At 39.1% G+C, this 20,449-nt stretch overlaps 1 protein-coding gene across 1 annotated transcript; it reads left to right on the forward strand.

Annotated features, from left to right (window-relative positions):
* Positions 1-37: 37 nt before the first annotated feature.
* GTF3C3 (general transcription factor IIIC subunit 3) lies at positions 38-20,439 on the forward strand. Its single transcript, XM_031601149.2, has 19 exons — positions 38-222; positions 992-1,094; positions 4,332-4,522; positions 4,927-5,050; positions 5,545-5,736; positions 6,206-6,371; positions 7,908-8,055; positions 9,499-9,571; positions 10,314-10,403; positions 11,402-11,505; positions 12,087-12,258; positions 12,700-12,902; positions 13,119-13,220; positions 14,134-14,269; positions 14,935-15,172; positions 15,491-15,681; positions 16,628-16,752; positions 18,313-18,465; positions 19,206-20,439. Exons 1-19 carry the CDS (start codon positions 124-126, stop codon positions 19,326-19,328), a joined length of 2,733 nt encoding a protein of 910 aa, XP_031457009.2. The 5' UTR covers positions 38-123; the 3' UTR covers positions 19,329-20,439.
* Positions 20,440-20,449: the final 10 nt, after the last annotated feature.

Raw genomic sequence — 20,449 nt, forward strand, 5'->3', positions numbered from 1 at the left:
GGGCTGAGGGGGCCGGGCCGCAGCGCGGCATGCGGAACCCGAGCGCCGGGCGCGGGGCGGGGCGGGCGCCATAGCCGGAGCACCGCGTCCCGTCCCGGCGCTTCATCCGGCCGTCCCGGCGCGATGTCGGGGTTCAGCCCGGAGCTGATCGATTATCTGGAGGGGAAAATCTCCTTCGAGGAGTTCGAGCGGCGGCGGGAGGAGCGCAAGAGCCGCGAGAAGGTCGGGCGGGCGGGGCGGGAGCGGCGCGGCCTCCTCTGCGTCGCGGGGCGGCCTGCGAGGGGCCCCGGCTTGGGAGGGGGCGGCACCTCGGGCGGTGTAGACGCTGCCCCGGGCCCGGCCGGCGGGTGCCGGTAGGCCGTCATCCGGCGTGCGCCGCTGCTGGCTTCCCAGCTGCAGCAGGTACCCGTGGGGCGGCCCTGCGGCTCCGCCTGAGCGCAGCGAGGCGCCCGGAGAAGCTCGGCCCGCCTCGTGTCAGAGCGCGGGCTCTGCGTTCCGCGCCTCCGGAGCATCTGAGGAGAGCTGTGCGGCCACGGCGGGACGCGCCGCAACCGAGGGACGAGTGCCGTCCGAGAGCGGCCTCGTACTGCTACGAGGAGAGCAGCTGCGGTCTTTTGTGCTTAAAGAACGCGGGCTTCCGAAAGAGTTCGCCTCACCTCACCTTACCTTAGTTTTTTACCTTAGCTTATACACTGAGCACTACCATCTTATTTCAGTGTAATGCCGCGTGAACGACGGCCTCTTCAGCCGGCAGTCTTGTGAGCAGTCACCACCTGAGTCACCTCTCGTTGGTTAGAATGCGAATGTCCGAAAGCAGGTGTTGCTGAGCTTTCTGTTTAATTCTTTATTTGAGAATACAGCACTTAGCACGCCTGTTTTACTTGCAGTGCAAAAGCTGAAAGCCGTGGTCTGAATGCTAATCCCGAACATCAGAGGAAGCAGGAGTGAGGCACGTGGCAAAGCTAGTAACTAATGTTGTTGGTGTGCGTAGGACAGTGAGAATGCATCTGCTGAGGAGAACACCGACGACATAGATGCTCCCTCTTCATCCAGAAAGGCGGCTGGAAAGTCCCAAAGTCAGGATGAAACAGACGGTAAATATCACTGTGATGGTTTCAGCAAAAATGTATTCTAAAGGTGACTGAAAGCACTTGCTCTCTAATAGTTAATCTTCTGCGTAAACCTGTCTGTTTCTGCTGAACCCGTGGGTAATGAAGCACATTGTTAGAGTGCATGCCTTTGTAGGATGTTTCTTTACACGTGTAGGCTTTAACTTTGTTCACTGGTCTTAAGGGGCTGAGTCTGGTCGTCTTTGTCTTTTTGGGACGTCCTCTTGGCTTTGAAACTACGTGGTCTCTGTTGTTTACTCCATCTGAAGTTACAAATACATATCTCAGAAAGTCTTCTGCCTGTGTTTTGTTTTGGTTTTCTGTGCTCATCTCTGCTAGCCTTCTTGGCTGAGGCAAAAGAGTTTTGGGATATTTGATTGTGTTGCATGGGAGTTTTTCCCCCTGCACTCAGCTCTGGTGAGGCCGCAGCTCAAGTACTGTGTCCAGTTTTGGGCCCCTCATTGCAAGAAAGGTATTGAGGCCCTGGAGTGGGTTCATAGAAGGGCAGCAAAGCTGGTGAGGGGTCTGGAGCACAGACCTTATGAGGAGCGGCTGAAGGAGCTGGGATTGTTCAGTCTGGAGAAGAGGAGGCTCAGGGGAGACCTTATTGCTCTCTGTAACTACCTGAAGGGAGGTTGTAGTGAGCTGGGGGTCGGCCTCTTCTCTCATGTAACTGGTGATAGGACTAGAGGGAGTGGTTCAAGCTGTGCCAGGAGAGATTTATGCTGGATGTTAGGAAATACTACTTCTCTGAAAGGGTGGTCAGGCACTGGAATGGGCTGCCCAGGGAGGTGGTGGAGTCACCAACTCTGGAGGTGTTCAAGGAACATTTGGATTTTGTGTTGAGGGATATGGTTTAGCAAGAACTATTGGTGATAGGTGGATGGTTGGACTGGATGATCTTGTAGGTCTTTTCCAACCTTGGTGATTCTGTGATTCCGTGTTCATCTCTGCTGGCCTTGTTGGCTGAGATGAAAGGGCTTAGGGATATTTGATTGTGCTGTGTGGGAGTTTTCTTCCCCACTGCCATCTAAAGGAAAATAAAATAGCTCAAAAGAGAAGATTTTATTGTTGTTGTTTGAGTTGTTAATAATTTTTTTATTCTTTGTCTGGCTTAGAGGACTCAGGTTTATCTCTTCTTATTTTCTGCTGGATATTCCTGACTATCTGAATGGTAAAATCTCTTTAGAGCTATATCCCAGTAACACTAATATTTTGGGGAATCCTGCATAATGTAAGGACTCTCAGGAAGTGGTAGAAGCAGCACTTTGTTTCATATGTATCACTGATTAGTTATCCCACTCCTCAGGTTCTGAATTTGAGCTTGGGCCTCAGAGTGCTGCAGTCTGCTTCAGACACACTTAGAGCATGTGTTTCATGCAGTGGCTGGGCACATCTCGTGGGATTGCCAGTGCTGTGAGATAGCAGAGTGCAGTCTTTGATCTCTTCAAGTTGGTTCTTGTACAGAATTGGGCTCGATGGTCCTTATGGGTCCTTTCTGACTCGCAGTATTCTATGATTAATTTTTTACTTTCAGTGTAAATTCTCATAATTCTTCTGTTTGTTTATTTATTTGTTGGGTTTTGTTTTCTTCTCCTTTAAATATTAAAAGTAGGCGAATAGGCCTTAAATTGTCTCACACAGAACGTGCCTTAGTGTTGCCTTGATTTTGAGAGAATGGCCAGACCTTATCCTGCAAAGACAAACAGAATCCTACAGGTGGGGCTGGATCCAAATGTGTGCAGTTCCCTTCCATCCCCTTCTTTTAACTGATGTCTCTGAAATACTTACAAGCTGTGGTCTTCTGCTCGGTATTCCACCTGCTCTGTTACATGTCATTTCATATGTGTGGTCTTTATCAAAGAGAAAATGCATCCTGATTACATAATGTTATTTCTGTTCTTATTACAGAGAATGCAGAAGTCTAAAAAGCAGTTTGTAGAATCAAGGATGCATTGCTAATATGTATCGCTTTTGTTTACATAAAGAGTTACTGGAAAACTCTAACTTAAGTATATGGAAGAAAAATGTTAGATAAGTTCAATGTTGAAATTGCTTTTGATACACTGATATTCAAAGCTGAAATAAAAGTGAAATCAAGTTAGAAACTATTTGTTTTGGATTGGGGAGGAGTAGAAATCTTGATAGCCTTGCTTTTTAGACACTTAATATCTAAGTCAGGATAAAACCAACATTATATTCAATAAGAATATTGAATATTTTTTGTTGAGTATTGAATGATATATTGAATAAGAATAAAAACAACAATGTGTAAGAGCAGTGCTGCCTGTGGCATGGGGGTTGGAACTTGATGATCCTTGAGGTCTTTTTCAACTTAAGCCATTGTCTGGTTCTATGAATCTGTGACATTTATAAGGCTGTAAAAGGTATAAATCCAGGTGTAGTACCCCAAATCCCTCTAGTCCATTGGCAATAGGTTTATTTTTCAGTTCTGGCTTTGTATTATGGATGTGCCTTTATCAAATCTTTAGATGCCCAATCCCCCATCTCTAACCTTTCAACGTTTTGTTGGCAAGCAGAGAAAGAGAAGCATACAGAAAATGATTGCTTTTAGTCCTTTTTGCCTGGAAATAGATCTGTGTGCAGTTATGACCCTGGGTTAAGTTAGTAATGAAAGGTTTTAATATTATGTGCTTTAAGCATGTTTATTTTGGACATATAGCCTTATGCATTTGTTCACGTTATTTTTCTGGAGTTATGTTAATAATCTGGATTTTGCATTTACGTGGGTTAAGAGGTACTCATTGCCATGGATAGAGTGGTTAAAGGATCTTACTTTAAATTACCTCTAAAAATTGAGCACTGCATTATTGTTTGGTGTAATTGTCTGCTCACTTAGCCTCTTCAGCTGAAAAGCTTTATTCCATCTACTGTGCTTGAAAATTGCTTCTCTCCTGTGGTTTATGAAGAGTGTTGAATAAACTGTTGCTTCATTCTGTGTGTTCCCCCATGCTTTCTTATCAAATATCCAAAAAATGTTAGAAGCTGTGGGATACGAAGCACTGGTGATGAATAACACAGTATTCAAAAATATAAGAGGTTGTATAGAAGTCTTCTACATTTCTGAAGGCCTTTTTCTTATAGAACAGCTCTCTCAAGTAGGTACTAATTGTGAAGAATTCTGTTTTCTGTGCGCTTGTACTGAAAACATAGCACACTTTTGAGTGTGTCATAAACCTTTTCTGTTACTTTCTCAACCAGGAGAAACTGCAGATGGCGTCAGTAAATCTGTTCATCGGGTCTTTGCGTCCATGATTGGGGAAAATGAAGATGAGGAAGAGGATGAAGAGGAAGAGGAAGAAGAAGAGGAAGAAACTACCGAGCAACCCACAGCTGGAGATGTTTTTGTGTTGGAGATGGTGCTTAACAGAGAGACCAAGAAAATGATGAAAGCAAGTATTTATACCTTCACCTAACTTCTCTGTATTTCATGAAGTATAATGAATAAATGCTGGTTTGCACCATGTTAGCTGCCTGAAAATAATGCTGTGTAGGATGCTTCTGCTTATGTTGGTATGTCCTTTCAGTCGTTCTAGAAAATTACTGTAGGTTTCTGTTTGAAAACTTTCAGAAATAATGAAGTGAGTCTTTTCCAGTGTCTGGATTTTATTTGTGTTAGGTATCGGAGTTACTTTGTCAGTTATGAAAAACAGCAAATACTTTGGTCAGTCATTTGAATGCCCCTTGCACTTAAATAATTTGTTGTTTGGTTGTTTGAATCACAAGTATAACTGAGGTCTCCTGAATTTGGATATAAGTGAATCATCAGTAGAAATGGTTTTTCTTTTCCATTTAGGAGAAAAGGCCTCGCAGCAAACTTCCTCGTGCATTGAGGGGTCTGATGGGAGAAGCCAATATCAGGTTTGCTCGAGGAGAACGCGAGGAGGCTATTCTGATGTGCATGGAAATCATTCGACAAGGTATTTTAGAACGGTAGAAGGTTTTGGTTTCAGAAATGGGATGAAATTACCATGTGTATCAGGAAATTCACTGTGGTTGAGGAAAATGCTCAGCATGAGGAATGTCATTGCGTAACTAGCGTGAAATTTAGGAGTATGCGGTGCATTTCCATTATTGTTTTGCTTTTGAGAAGAAACTAGCACCCTAATTCTGCGGCTTTATACACATTACTTTTATTGTCTTTGTAGAACTAAAGGAAAATACAGAGCTATTGGCATGACTTCTGATATAGAAAAAACACTGCAAATAGTTGTTGTGAGGTTCAGTCAACCTGTTTAATGATTTATAGAAAAGGAATTGGAAACCTGTCTGCAAAATTTATTTTCTGAATTGAAACAGTGATGTTGATGTTTCATACAGCTTTGATATCTTTAATTTGAAGAAAGTCAAGTTACTTGTTTTCACATAGTTTTTAAAACAATAGTTCTTAACTGTTCTCTTTGTCTTTTTGTAGCTCCTCTTGCTCACGAGCCTTTCTCCACTCTTGCCATGATCTATGAAGACCAGGGTGATATGGAGAAGTCATTACAGTTTGAACTGATTGCTGCTCACTTAAATCCTAGCAATACAGAGGAATGGGTCAGACTGGCAGAGATGTCGCTGGAACAGGACAATATTAAACAGGCTATTTTTTGCTATGCAAAAGGTAATATAGCAGTAGTTTTAATATTTTAATGTAAATGTTAGGTGCTGATGACAATCATATATTTTCTTCTGCTTTCTGTTTTAGTTTGTTGCAGTCTGTTAGGATTCTGGTACCTCTATCCAGACACTGGTAAAAAATCCATAAATCTTTAATGTAGGATGATGTCCTTTTCTTACAGAAAACTTTTGTGTGTAATAATGTGTCCACTGACCTTCCGTCTGTTGTGTTACCTTATGATTTTGGAGAAGAAAAAAGAGTCTTAGTTGAATTTGGTTCACCAGGAGCATGTACATATTTTGCAATCTGGTTTGTTTCCCTCAGGATGTAAATACTGTTTTTTCTGTTAGCTGTTATCTGGTTAGAAACTGCTGATGTTTGCCAGGCCTTTGACAGTGGAGTAGATGAATGTGAAATCTGTTACTGCTTTTTTTTCTTAGCTTGACTACTAGCATGCTTTTCCTTGTTACAGCTTTGAAGTATGACCCAACCAACGTGCGTTATCTATGGGAGAGATCAAGCCTGTATGAGCAGCTGGGGGAACATAAGTTGGCTATGGACGGCTACAGGCGTATTTTGAATCTTTTGTCTCCCTCTGATGGAGAGCGGTTTATGCAGTTGGCTAGAGACATGGCAAAGTAAGTTGGATTTCAAAAAAGGTATGATTTGGTTTCCTAAAGCTTCTCGAAGTCTGGTATTACTAAGCTCTTTTGCTGATTCAGGTTGGGCATGCAACTGAAATCAGGGCACGTGGGTGTATCTGCTGGGGATGACAAACATGCAAACACGTACCCCTCACTCCTGACATGTGGGAGTTATTTTCTGCACAGTCAGTGCATCGTCACAGAAGTGTTGTACTCTCTTAGAGTAGGAGAGTAAAATATTGATTACAAAAAAGCCTATAGTATACAATTGTATACAAATACATTTTTGTATCTGTGTAATATCACTAGAGACCTTACTGCCTTATTCCAAATAGAAGAAAGTACTCAATGTGAAATGCAGTCTTCAGCATAATAGTATGTGTGGGTTCTGATTTGTTGCTGGAGTAAGTAGGCACCTTCCTCTTTTCAAGTCATAGAAGTTAGCCTGTGCCAGAGGAGGTTAATAGTTAAATATGTGACTCTTATAGCTCTTAGTAAGCTAACTACTTTAAACCTCAGCTTTTTCATGTATAACTTGTAGGAAGATGTTCATTGGACTGTTTTAGAGCCAGTAGACAAGTCTTTTGATTTTCTTGGTCGTGAAATGCACCTAAAAAAAAAAAAAAATGCAAGAAGTGTAACAATATGATTGTTGGAGTTTTCTGTCAGAGCAGGTTAATGCAATACACTGTTGATATGTGGCTGGAGGTGAGAGAGAGTGTAACGAAAACTGCTATTATTTCCTAACATATAGAGGATCTTATAAAGAGAATTGTTGGTAATTATTTGAAATACATAAAAAACTGTCAAAAAAGGAAAGACAAACTACCATCTTTCTCACTGTTTTTCGTAATTTATACTCCCTGATGAATACATGAGGTCTGCTCTGAAAGTCATGCCTCCTATTTTATGATTTTGGCCTAGAAACAGATGTTGGTAGTGTGGCAGTAGAAGCTGAACCTTCCCCCCATATCCCATTACATGTTGTTGTGTGAGAGATGGCAGCAGAGGAGCAGTTTGACAAAACAGTGTCTGACATGGAAGTGTGGATGAAGCAAAGATATGACACTGAATTTCTCCACATGGAAAAAATCATAGCCACTGACATTCATCAGTACTTGCTGAACCTTTATGGAGACCAAACAGTGATGTGAGGCAGTGGGTGATGCATTTTAGCAGTGATGACAGCTGTGTGAAAGACGAGCCACGTTCTGAATGGCCATGTGGATTTTTACAAGTGTGGCACGCAGGCTCTCATTTGTTGCTAATGAAAATGCAGAGCTAGTGGTGATGGCTGCATTGAAAAATAGTGTTTTCTAACTGGGAATTTGCTCTATCAAATAGTGCTATTGTGTTCTTTGTCTCTTTTGTAGTTTCCATGGAAACAAATAGGAGGCATAACTTTTGGAGCAATCTCTGCCGATTAACAAAAGTAAAAGCAAAGAAATACAAAAAGCCTTTTGCTTGTGATCGAAGTACATCTTGTCAGTTATCTCAGATAACTTAGTATGCCTTGTCTGCATTTCATAGGAGTTATTATGAAGCCAATGATGCTGCCTCTGCTATTGAGATCATAGAAGAAGCCTTTACTAAACATCAGAGCCTTGTCTCCATGGAAGATGTTAATATAGCAGCTGAACTGTATATTTCCTCCAAGCAGTATGACAAAGCATTGGCGGTATGGCGAACTACGTGCATTTGTCTGTTGTGTTCAGCAACTGCCACACAGGATGGACAGTTTATATTCCTGTAGTTCTTAAATACAGTCATATTTATGTAGCAATAGAGCCCATCAGATTGCTTCCAATTAGTTCTGTAGTAATCAGCATTGAAGTTAACGCTGGGGCTGATGAGACTCGTTTGCTGTTCCACATTTAAAGTTTTGGGGTCTTTTTCTCTTCTCTACAACTACCATAACCTCAGTAGCCAGGGGATAGCTGCAAGCTGATTTGGGGGTCTGCTGTACTACCAGCAAAGGGCGAGTTAAAAACACACACACACACACACACACACCTCTCTCTCTCTCTCTCTCTCTCTCTCTCTCTCTCTCTCTCTCTCTCTCTCTCTCTCTGAAAAATGGGACTTTCTCCTTCTAAACATTCTAATTTGCTGATATTACTTTATTTCTTTATCTTTTTCCTACATAAGATTTTTTTGTTCTTTGTCAGTGTAAAGCATTACAAGCCTGCAGACAGTTCTGCTGACTCTTTCTCTACCTCTTTCTAATTTAAAAATTTAAACAGGTAATTCTCTGTACTCAGTATTTGGGTATGAGATTTGTTAATACACTGCTCAGTTGTAGAACTGTTTTGTGTTTCTTTCTGAGGCACTCCTCAGGTCTCTTGGTGTGATGGTGTTTCTTGTTCCTAGATAGCTGAATCTGTATTTAAGCTAGTAAACGGAGGGCTGTGTGTTTATTTGACACTCTGTTTTGGCAACAGTAATTATTACCTAAATATTTACTTTACAATTCTTGAATGAAAATGCCAAATGGCACCGGATCTCAAACCAACAATCCTTTGCACTTCTGTGTTTCTCCTCTCACAGCCCTCTGTGGGCAAGTGAATGTCTTGACTAGTCTGTCTTTGATTTTCATTTCCTTATTAAGTTGTTCTGTTGAATTGTTCTGGTTTTACTGAGGTTATAATGTATGAGTAGGGCTTTTGTAAAATGTCTGACTGTAGGTAGCTGTGAATTTTGTTTTATCTTTTTTAAACTGAGACGAACTGTGCAGTTTCCTTGCATTGTGTTAGGATGAGCAAACCTAGGAGGAGCACTTCGGAAAATTTGTGGAAAACTTAGCTGTTTATGTGGTGATTTGCTTTCTTTACCTATCTTCTTAAAGCTATAAAAAGAAGCTAAAAATGTTTAAGCAAAACAAAACTTTTCTAGTTATGATGAAAGTTACTGTTTTATTTCCTAAGGAGATGCTGATTAGACCAACAATAGTGGATAAAGACATAGGGTGATGAAACCCTATACTAGTGAGCTAACCCTAAGTGAAACAAAGGCTGCCTTTCTTCTGACACTTCTGTGATACCTGCAGAAACTGCCATGTAGGCTGATTGCTGCATATATCCTTAAAATCTTTAAAACCATCTGAGTTACTCTTCTGTTTTAGGTTATTACTGATTATGCAGGAATTGTGCTTGAAAGGAAAGCATCAGAAGAAAGTCCTGCTGAGGAGAAAAAAGGTAAGTAGTTAACAAGCAGTTAGTACGACCCTTCTGTTCATCTAATATGACATTTTTCTTCGGTTCATCCAGTGTGACATTTTTCTTTCCGTTACCTTTTCAACTCATGGGGATGTTTTGACGCATATTGACAGAGAGTTTCATTTTTGAAACTCTTCAGTGTCTTTAATGAGTTACATTGCATGACCTCAACGTTCTCTGAGGAGTTACTCTGATGTCCAATTAGCCCTGGTGACTCATTAGAGACAAGGATTACTTTCCCTGCAATTGGGGGGCCTTTTAAAGTTCTAAACATTCCTCTGAGTGATGATGTCAGGTCAGTTATTTCTGCTAGCTAAATAACTTCTGAAAAAACGTCAGATAAACTTTGTGTTATCTATTCTCAAGAATATCAAGCTTTGACCTGAAACTAATATTCTGTAAATTATACTACTTTTCCTAAACATTTACATGTTATGATACACAAATATCTAGTGTTTGTCTGCAATTTTGACTTGAGTAAAACAGGTCTTCTTTAAGAAATCTGTTTTATGAAAACCATGGCTCAAGTCTAAAGCTGTTTCTGTTTGGGCTGTAGAGTGATCACAGTGTGCCAGCTCTGTAGCAGTCTGTTCTGTAATTGAACAGGACAGTTGTTTTAGTAATAGAGTCCAAACCCATCATAGATATAATCCACACTTGACTGGAATTAAGTAATTTTTGGCTTAGCCGGTGCTACTAAGAGTAATCTCTTTCCCTTAAGATGATGCAGCAGCAGTGGTAGAAACTGAGGAAAGCCAGAAGGCAGTGACTGACAAACAAGGTGATCCGGCTGCTGAATCGACCGCTGCAGGTAAGTAGCTGAGTTGCTGAATCTGTACAAATCTATGAAATGATCATATACTCAAGAATCAGGTTGGAATCATAGCAAAATCATGAGAGTTTCTAGCAGTAGGGAAATAGGGCTTGATCCAGGAAAGGTTCCTTGCATACTGTCGTCTTTACTTTTAATGCATCCAGCTACCAAAGTCAAAACATTCTCTCAGGACTTACCCATTTGAAAATAAAATTCTTCATTTCTGTGTGAATTTACCAGTAGGTGAATGGTTACTCTCGTGCTGGGTGAGAATGATGAATTAATCTGCAAATCTGCTGTGATTTGCTGTAACTGTATGTAGATGTAGAAGGTCATAGGAAGCCTTACGTTGGAAATGACTATTTTATCAGGTTTTAATGGTCACCCTTTAAATGTGTAATGTAAGAATTAAGGTAAAGAATTAAGGTAAATTCTGAACTTGAACAGAGTGCTTTGGATGTGTAGTGACTGGATGTGCAGGAAATGCAATAGGAAAGTTTGTACCAGTTTGCTAGAACTCATGCTTTCATTCTATCAGATTGCATTTGTTCTGTGTGTAACATAATGTTCTGTAGTTATCTGTATCTAACTGTATACGTGTACAGCCAGGTCCTTGATACACAGCACTTATTTTAATAGGGAAAAATAGCTTAATACAGGATATTTCCTAGAGAAAGTGAGGAGAAGAGGGTACGGGTGCCTATATTGCTAAAGAAAAGCTTTACAAAACAAGCCCAGAGGGGGAACACTCTCAACACATCATACAGATCCTTGATATTTCAGATAAAATGGTAAGGATCAGAGAGATGAGAAAGAACTTCTTCCAGCTATCAGGTAAGTTACAAAAGAAGGGGAGAGGGCAGGCCTACACCAACATTTGCTAGAGTCTGAGTATTCTCTTTGTAGCTCACTGTAGTTTGGAGAGGATGTGGAGCTCTGTGAAATGCTTGTTAAAGCTTGAGGGCTCAGAGAGAAATTTTTTCTTCTTTGCACAGCTGTGGAGAAGGTTAGCTGCTGTATACCTGAAGGGGTTCCCATAGACATCACAGTCAAGCTGATGGTGTGCTTGGTACACTTGAACATCCTAGAGCCTCTCAACGTAAGTAGAAACAAACTCAGAAGGCAGGGGATAAATTAACAAAGCAAATGATTTTTTTCCTGTCTTCATATGACTGAGGTCATTGAGAGGGTTTTGGGGATTCTTTTTTTCTTTCTTCCCACTCCAGGACAGACGACTAGCAAACCTCTGATAGCAGAAATGTCATTTTTGTCCTTATATGTTACACCTTCAGCTGGAAATATTTCCAAGGGACAGTAAATGAAAGACTGTGGGCTATGTTAGGCCTGGGACTACGCTACCAAGTCTGGAACACTAAGGAACATATATACCTTGACTTTGTTTTCAAGTCCTAATAGATCTTACTGTTCTTATGAAGGATATGAATGAGTAGGATGTAAAATGTCTGGAATAGTAAAATGTAGCTTTTTTCAGCAATTGTGAAATTCAAATTGTTATTTTTCACTTCTGAAGTAATATTGAAGTGAAAGAACTATGGCTCAAAATGCAAACTGCATAAAAATTATAGCATGAAAATGAGCTTCTGAAAGCAGATCTTAAAGCAGTGTTGTTGGTGACTATTTGTGAATTTTAGTATTTTGTTTTCTTGCTTGCTTTTAAAGCCTCTTTTGACCACTCTGGTGGAACAAAATCCAGAAGAAATGGGTGACTTGTATTTGGACGTTGCAGAGGCGTTTCTGGATGTTGGAGAATACAACTCAGCCCTGCCTCTCTTGAGTGCCCTCGTCTGTTCTGAACGATACAACTTGGCTGTCGTCTGGCTTCGGCATGCAGGTTAAGGGGGGGCTGCTGAAAATGAGAGATGGTAGTACAGTGCTGAGCATTTCCAGGGAACTTTATCTATGATCACTGGAATTTAGGTACACATGTTGAACAGTAATTTGTATTTGCAGAACTATAACTGGAGTTTACTATGATAACCCTGCCGTGAGGGTTTTGTCCTTGTTGTGGACTGAAATTACCTTCAGCTACGAATACTTTATTTTTATCTAAATGAACAGCATCTCTTCTGCATTCCATTTTGTATCAACTGATGATGCTTAAGTGGATCTATAGAGGCATCAGTGCTTATTTCTGAATATTTTCACTTTAATAATACATGTTTTGAGTGGTTTTAACTGGAAGAGCATCTGGAAAATATGTTAACTATTTTGCTAGCATTTAGTCTTCTTTTTCTGCCATTTAAGTGTATGGTGTTTTGTATGGTATGTGTAGAGTGCTTGAAGGCTTTGGGACACATGGAGCGTGCCGCAGAGAGCTATGCTAAGGTTGTTGATCTTGCTCCATTGCATCTGGATGCAAGAATCTCACTTTCAACACTACAGCAGCAACTGGGCCGGCCTGAGAAAGCTCTGGAGGCTCTGGAACAAATGTATGATCCAGATACACTGGCTCAGGATGCTAATGCTGCCCAGCAGGTGAGCAAGGTGTTTTCTTTGCTGCCAGTTTAGGATATGGTATATGACAGACTATAGTAGTATTCAAAGATGTTAAAGGTGTAGGACCAGAGATTGACACATGCAGTTTTCTAGCAGATTTTACAATTCTATTAATTCTGTGTTGCGTAAATAATTGTTTGTTTCATAAATTCTGTCTTTGTGAGTGGTTGAATAATGATATTTGATGTTACCTAGGAATTGAAGTTACTCCTCCATCGTTCTACGCTGTTGTATTCCCAAGGCAAAACGTACGGTTATGTAGACACTTTACTGACAATGCTGGCAATGCTGTTGAAGGTAAGCCTGTTTTTGCAATTATGCTTCACCAAACTGGGCAACTACAAGTTGGGTTAAGACAAGAGACAAACAAACTCAGGAAGAAAACTGGTGGTTTTGATATGCAAGTGTTTTCATAGTTTTGTTGGATGGAAATCCTGCAGAGAGCCTACTAATTCTTGGGGCCTGTAATGCTGTTGTTTCTGCTCTTCAGAACAGAGCATCATTTGTGAGTATAATTATCAATACACTGATTTCAACTCCCTATTTCTGAATATACAGAGAACATGCCAAGTACTAAAGATGCTTCTTATCTATTTAGAAGTTAACATAATGCTTTTTTCAGATTTACGTTTGTTTAGATACTAGATTGTATTTTAATAACTTCATTTTGAATTATGTAATCTATCATGTTATTTAATGAGCAGGGAAGAATTTATTTAGTTAACAAATACAGCGGTGTTATCTGTGTTATTTTGTTATTTTCCCTTCTTTCACTCAGAAATGAGGGAGGGGAATATTTAAACCGTGATTTTATCCATTAGAGCCATTTCTATTCTATTACACTGTCTGAACAGCTGACCGTCCACATCCTTCTAGAATTGATACTGATAGAATGGTGTCGTTTTTGTTCTGCCTCTATGCAAATAGTTTTGATTTGAATATACACAGGGATGTTCCAATCCCAGGAGAAGTCTTAAAGTCATTGGAAGAGTTTCTGTCTTCCTTCTGCATAGTTCAGTTTGCAGTGAAGTATGAGACAATGCAGGGATAATATACCTATTGGGAATGTTATCTTATGTGATCTTGCTCTGTTGTGGCATTTCTAAGCAGCAGACTGTTTTAGCAGGCCATGTGAGCATGGTCATAACGCTGTATCTGAGATAGGATTTATTAATGTGATTTGAAATGCTGCCTTTAAATTTGTCTTTAGGTAGCAATGAGCAGAGCTCAGGTGTGTTTGATATCTAGCTCCAAGTCTGGAGAGAGACACCTCTACCTTATTAAAGTGCCAAGGAATAAAATTTCCGACAATGATGACCAGGAGGCAGCGAACTGTGATGCAAAAGGTAACAAATGTTTATTAAAAACAAAGCAACAAGATTAACTTCTTTATCCTGAAAATGAAACAAATGTTACTATTTTGCATGCTGAATCCGTGCAAATGTCGTTGTATTTCTAGGACAAGGAAGGCAGCAAATGTGAGGTTAATATAGCTTCAGGGAACAATGCCCATTCAGAGAAAAATAATAAAATTACTGAATAATTTAGATAGAGAAGGACATATAGAGACCTTATGTCCCAGCATTCCTCTCAGCACAAATGCATAATGCATGCAGCTCTAGAAAACAACAGCAATACGTATGTTCTATCTCTTAAGAGCCGTGTGATTACTGAACTGAACAGACTTAGTTAAACCAGACTACAGTTTCTTAAGCACTGTTTGAAAGATGAAGAGGAGTGACTTTAATGCATTCCTGTGCTGTGTTTACAACTCAAAATGTATTTCTTATCGTTTGTTCCCAGTTTTGCCTGTTTTCTGTTTGCATTTTGTAAACTGCTCTTAAACAGAGGAAAAAAAAGTGAATGATTTACTTCTATTTTGCCAGTTAATGCTGAGACTTTTCTTAAAAGATCAGTTTGAAGTATGCATGTTTTTGTGTGCTTTTTTTAAAAAAAAAAGGTTTTCTCTCTTGTTTCAATTTTCTTGACGTACTGCCTTCAATATTTTTAGCGATTTTTGCTGTTCTCACGAGTGTTTTGACAAAGGATGACTGGTGGAACCTTCTCCTGAAGGCTATATATTCCCTGTGTGACCTCTCCCGCTACAAGGAGGCTGAGCTACTAGTAGATTCCTCATTAGAATATTACTCATTTTACGATGACAGACAGAAGCGCAAGGAGCTGGAATACTTTGGGCTTTCTGCTGCAATCCTGGATAAGAATTTCAGAAAAGCATACAACTATATCAGGTAGGGAACTAGAAGGCAGGGCAATCTGTTCTCTAATTACTTCCTCCAGGGCTTTAGTCGTACTGCTGAATTTCTGAAGGACGTAGGTTAATGCTTTCCAGCTTTCCCTGAAACAGATAAGCTACTAAAGCAGAAGGAGTTTCTGATGGCCTTTGATTACAAAATAAATATAATGCAGTAGGTAGTTTGATTAGTCTAAAACCCTTGGTTCTGTCTTTCTTCGCCAGCTTTCCCTCAGTCTCTTAAGCTGTTTTTATTGCAGGTGTACTATTTACTGTGTAGCATTTACTAATTTCTCGTATGGTTTTCATTCTATAGAATAATGGTAATGGAAAATGTCAATAAACCTCAGCTGTGGAACATCTTCAATCAAGTTACTATGCAATCTCAGGATGTCCGTCACCATCGCTTTTGTCTCCGCTTAATGCTGAAAAATCCTGATAATCATGCATTGTGTGTCCTAAATGGGCACAATGCATTTGTATCTGGCAGCTTCAAGCATGCTCTTGGTAATGTCATTAATCTTCTAATTTTAACAAATACAAGTGTATCCTGTTTTTTGTTTCCTTTTTTTTTTTAACAGAAGAAACAGTCATTTTTTCATATGTCAGAAAGTTCTGTGTGGCTTCATAGTATTAACCTGATAGTTTGATTGTACCAAATCAAAGCATCAGTGCAGTTTTCCTAATAAAAATGAAGCTGATTTTTTTTCAAGTTTAGTAGCATTGCAAAGATAACCAACTTGTAAAGATAAGTGGGCTAATGGTAATAAAGATCAAGAAAGACAAAACCAGAATAATTGAAATAGCAAATAGTGTTGATTGGACATCTTAAACATGCCTTGGAAGTAAGCCTGTTGTTTTAAGATGCCTCCAAGTGTCATAATTGAGATGTGTTGGAGATGGAGATGTGTGTTCCATTGATGTTCAGTAGCAACAATTATTTGTTTTCATAGTAATGCATGAAAGCCTTAGTCATGGCCGAAGGGTCACACTGTACTAGAGACAGTAATATGTCACTGTGTCATTTATCTTTTCAATGCTTTTAAATAATACTTGTTTGGTTTGTTTTTCATTGTTTAATATATTTGGGAATAATTGTTCTTTTGTGTCTTTATTTCAACTGCATAAACAGACAGCTTAACCAAAATAATGAAACTGAACTTCCAAAACCTGTCTGTTGCATGCAGTATTAATTCTCCACACATTGAAGATGTAAATCCTAGAAAGGACCTTGTTTGCTTTCTGTGCCTGATACTTTTTTGTTTACATTTTTACCTCACAGCTTGTATTCTTCCTTCAGAATCCAAGGAGTGCTGAAAATGTAACCAGTTCTTAGTGGTATTTTTTTTCATGTATATTTTTAAGTAGGAATATTAAACCTTTTTTTTTTTTTTTTTTTTTTTTTTTTTTTTTTTTTTGTAGCTCACACTTTAAATTTGCTGTTTGCTTTTAGGACAGTACGTGCAAGCCTTTCGTGCAAACCCAGATGAACCTCTCTACAGTCTTTGTATTGGCTTAACCTTCATCCACATGGCTTCTCAGAAATACGTGTTGAAAAGGCATGCTCTTCTGGTACAGGTAAATTAGTATGATGATTTTTACCTATAGTGTGTCCTGGCTTTGTATTTATAGACAGGTGGGACTGTAACATATTATGTGTAAATAATGGCTCCTAATTAATACAGCATTTCAAAAGAGAAATAGTGAAACACAAATACAGATGAGTATGCTTCTGAACTATGTTTTGGCTGAATCTGATCTTCTCTTACATAAAGGTAGCTTGTTCTGTGTATTTACACAGTGGTTATATTACTAGCCACCAGTGTTTGTGAAACATTACTAATTCCACTCTCAATGACTATAGATTGGATTTTATTCCTTATTTTTCTTTTTGCTTAGTTAAACTTATTATTCAGCTTTGAAGAGGTGCTGCAGAGTAGAATCTATGCCACATACCCTAAATGGACATGACCCATAAACTCCATAGTTTTCTTAGAACTTTCCAGACTTAGAAGACATTAAATGTGGTTGTTTTTTTTTCTGTCATCTTTTTCTCTTCCTCTTTTTGGTGCCTCTGTATATCTCTCATTGCAAAGATCTCACAAGTTCCAATTTAAGCTACCCTCAGTTTTTCAGCTTTCTTATTCATATTTTTCTTTCATCTGCCAGATGCAGTTACAAACCACAGGCTGATTATGCCCAAATGGAATCTTGAAAGTCATTCCTTGTACTCTCCTTCAACATTTGTCATTAACTTGAAATTCCTTTTAACTCCTGTGGCCTCTGAGCTCAGAGTCAGCAGAATGTGGTTGGGACCTTAAGCTCTCATATATTTCTAGCCTTTTAAGAATTTGGCTTTTACTTAGGTTGTGACAAAAGCTACAGATCTCTCTAAAACAAGACCAATTATGTTAGTATCCAACTTAGAGTATTTTAAGTTTTCAAACTTTGGCCTAATTTTAGTATCTTCAGACACTTCTTTCTGTAGTTAGCTTGCCCTTCTTATCCGGGCTACTGTGTTCTCCTTTACAACGTGTCCTATTTATGTTACCCTCTGGTGATACTTTTCCCTGTTTTTCTCTCTCGGTATTTGCTTTTATGACAGTTTATTTTTACATCCATTCCTGCTCCTATTGTAGTTGATTAATAATTCAGCCACAGGAACACACTAGTGACATAAAGCAAGATAATTAGCTGCTAGTTTCTGAACTAATTCCTCATGTTGACAGAGCTATCTTCTCTGTCTACCAACACAATTGCTGAAAGAAAGGCCACTGTTAGCAATGGAACCAGCACATTCCAAAGCATTAATAGAAATAAATGTAAGTTTCTGCACAGGAGAGGATGAAAAACTCTGCTCCAATTTTTTCCCTTCTGAATTCCTCTCTTCTACTTATTCTTCCTAAGCTTTCCACAAGACTCGTTCAGTGTAAAATGTAAAGCAAAACACACTAATACTCTATCTTTTCCTTTTGTTTGTATTGGAGGCAGTTCTGGTCTAATGCCATTCATTTTTTTCGCATCATATAGACGTTGACGATGACCAGACCACACGTGCGTTAAAACACCTTTTTTCTAGTATGTTTTATAGCTGTGTTCTTAACGGGAACATTTACCATGTGCATAAAATGTATACAGGGATTCTCCTTCCTTCACCGCTATTTGGACCTACGTGGACCATGTCAAGAAACTTTCTACAACCTTGGCCGCGGCCTTCATCAGCTGGGGCTACTGCATCTGGCAATCCACTATTACCAAAAAGTACTTGAGCTTCCTCCTCTCACCTTGGAGGTACCGTATCTTTGTGAGCTGCATGCTACAAGTGGTCAGGTCAATGTTAATTTCTCAGCCATAGTTAAGTACTTAGGATCTGTGTAGTCGAGAACAATTTGTGTTGGAATTCTCTGACAGTGAAAACCCGGATCTGATTGTTACCTGTTTTGCAGTTATGCATGTGTTAATTTCAAAGACATACATTTTGGGGGATTTACTAATAGGCTTGAATTAGCAGCAAAAAAAAAGGTTGCCAAACTTTACCTGAATAGCTGAACTTATGAAACACTGCACGCAATATAGATTGACTGGAAGTTTGTTGCCTAGCTTTGGCATGAGCAGGTAGAAAAATTACAATGGGAAAGATTGGTAAATGAAAAAAGGTTGGTGATAGTTGATATTGGGAGTTCAAAGCAGCATTGTCTTGATGACATAAAAGATAAAGCAGCATTCATATTCTGGTTATAGACAGAAATGTTACCTACAAATACAAATTTGAATAATGCTTTACTGTTTTATGATTTGGCTACCTAATTTACAGCTAATATTTTGAGTATATCACAAGTACAATTCTTCAGTGATTAACAGCAGGTGGAAGCTCATTATGAAGGGATGGCACAAGAAATAGTGCTTTAGTTTCTATGCACCTGAGTGTCTGCGTAAACTAGTAATATGTGATTAGATTGCACTGTAATAGCTACTTAAGTCTCACTTTTACACCATCTTTGCATATAGATAACTTTTTATTATTTTTACAGGGAATAGAAACCGATCAGACAGACTTGAGAAGAGATACTGCCTTTAACTTGTCACTTATTTATCACAGCAGTGGAAATACCAGAATGGCTCAAAAGATGTTATATACTTATGCAGTTGTGTGATGAAGTTTGTGGCAGGTAGAAATGATACCCTTTGTATTAACTCTTGCATCATGCAGTGCTGGGGAAACTGGTTTTGTATGCATCTTTTTCTGTATGTGGTCGAAGACGTGGCTTGTGCTGTATATAGTTTGTATGCTGTATATGGACTTTTTCTACGTCTGACGTTTGACCTACATCACGTATGGATGGAAACAATTTGCTCTGAGCACAAGGCTGACAAACATTGATGAACTGCTTGATCTTTTGTATAGAATCGAACAGTGAAAACTCAAGCCTAATATTTTCTTTAGAAAAATTTACCATGTGCAATATTACAAGTACTTACAAGCAAGGTTGTACTGTAATAAAGAGAAATGGGCTCGTGCTAATTTCTACAGGATGGAAAACTCAGTATTTCTGAGATCATTTAAGTGTTCAGTGTTTCTAGGAGTTCATATTCCTTGCAGCTCTTCTATTACAAGGTTGATTTCTGTTTTGTTGAAATCCATGTTACTTTTGTCCTTCTGAACTTGTTAATAAAAATTTTGAAGTTAATGATGCTTGTTTACTCTTCCATAGGAAAAAAACAATAATAAAGCTTCCAAACAGCAAAAATTAATATAATAATATCATTTAGCTTGTTATTGAACATTGCAAATGGTCTGGATTTTTAAGTAGTTTTGACAACTGAACAGCAGCACAGAGTGCTAGAAGCAGGCAGCTCCCAACCTAGCAAGAGAGCAGTAAAGATTATATAGCTATATGGATATATAGGCAGGGTTTGGTGCTAAAGCAAAATAAGGCTGAAAAAATATGCTGAATAGAAATCAAGCCATGCTGTTGCTTCCCAAGCACTTGTTATTTACCTTATGACAGCTAACTGTTTTTTACTTTCAGCTCACTTTTGTGTGTTTATGCTTCATGCTCCAATCAGTGCTTCAGAAATGAATCTTATAGAATTGTCTATGCTAATTTTAAAGCTAAAACAAATTGTATCTCAGATCAAATGTTACATAACAATATACTGCGTGTCCACTTCAGCAGGGAAGTGCTGGGCCATACTGAGAATACGGAGATATGAGAGCCAAATACCATGAAAGTCTCACCAACTCTGGAAAGCACAGCATGTTTACTAGGACTAG

Source organism: Phasianus colchicus, chromosome 7 (assembly GCF_987193195.1).
Source record: "Phasianus colchicus chromosome 7, bPhaCol1.hap1.1, whole genome shotgun sequence".
Taxonomy (NCBI): domain Eukaryota; kingdom Metazoa; phylum Chordata; class Aves; order Galliformes; family Phasianidae; genus Phasianus; species Phasianus colchicus.

Bases quoted from the DNA above. Each gene is read 5' to 3' on its own strand.
- GTF3C3 (XM_031601149.2), top strand. From the start codon at position 124: ATGTCGGGGTTCAGCCCGGAGCTGATCGATTATCTGGAGGGGAAAATC. The intron at 11,506-12,086 runs GTAAGTAGAAAC...TTGCTTTTAAAG, and splicing joins ACATCCTAGAGCCTCTCAAC to CCTCTTTTGACCACTCTGGT. The intron at 14,270-14,934 runs GTAACAAATGTT...CAATATTTTTAG, and splicing joins AGCGAACTGTGATGCAAAAG to CGATTTTTGCTGTTCTCACG.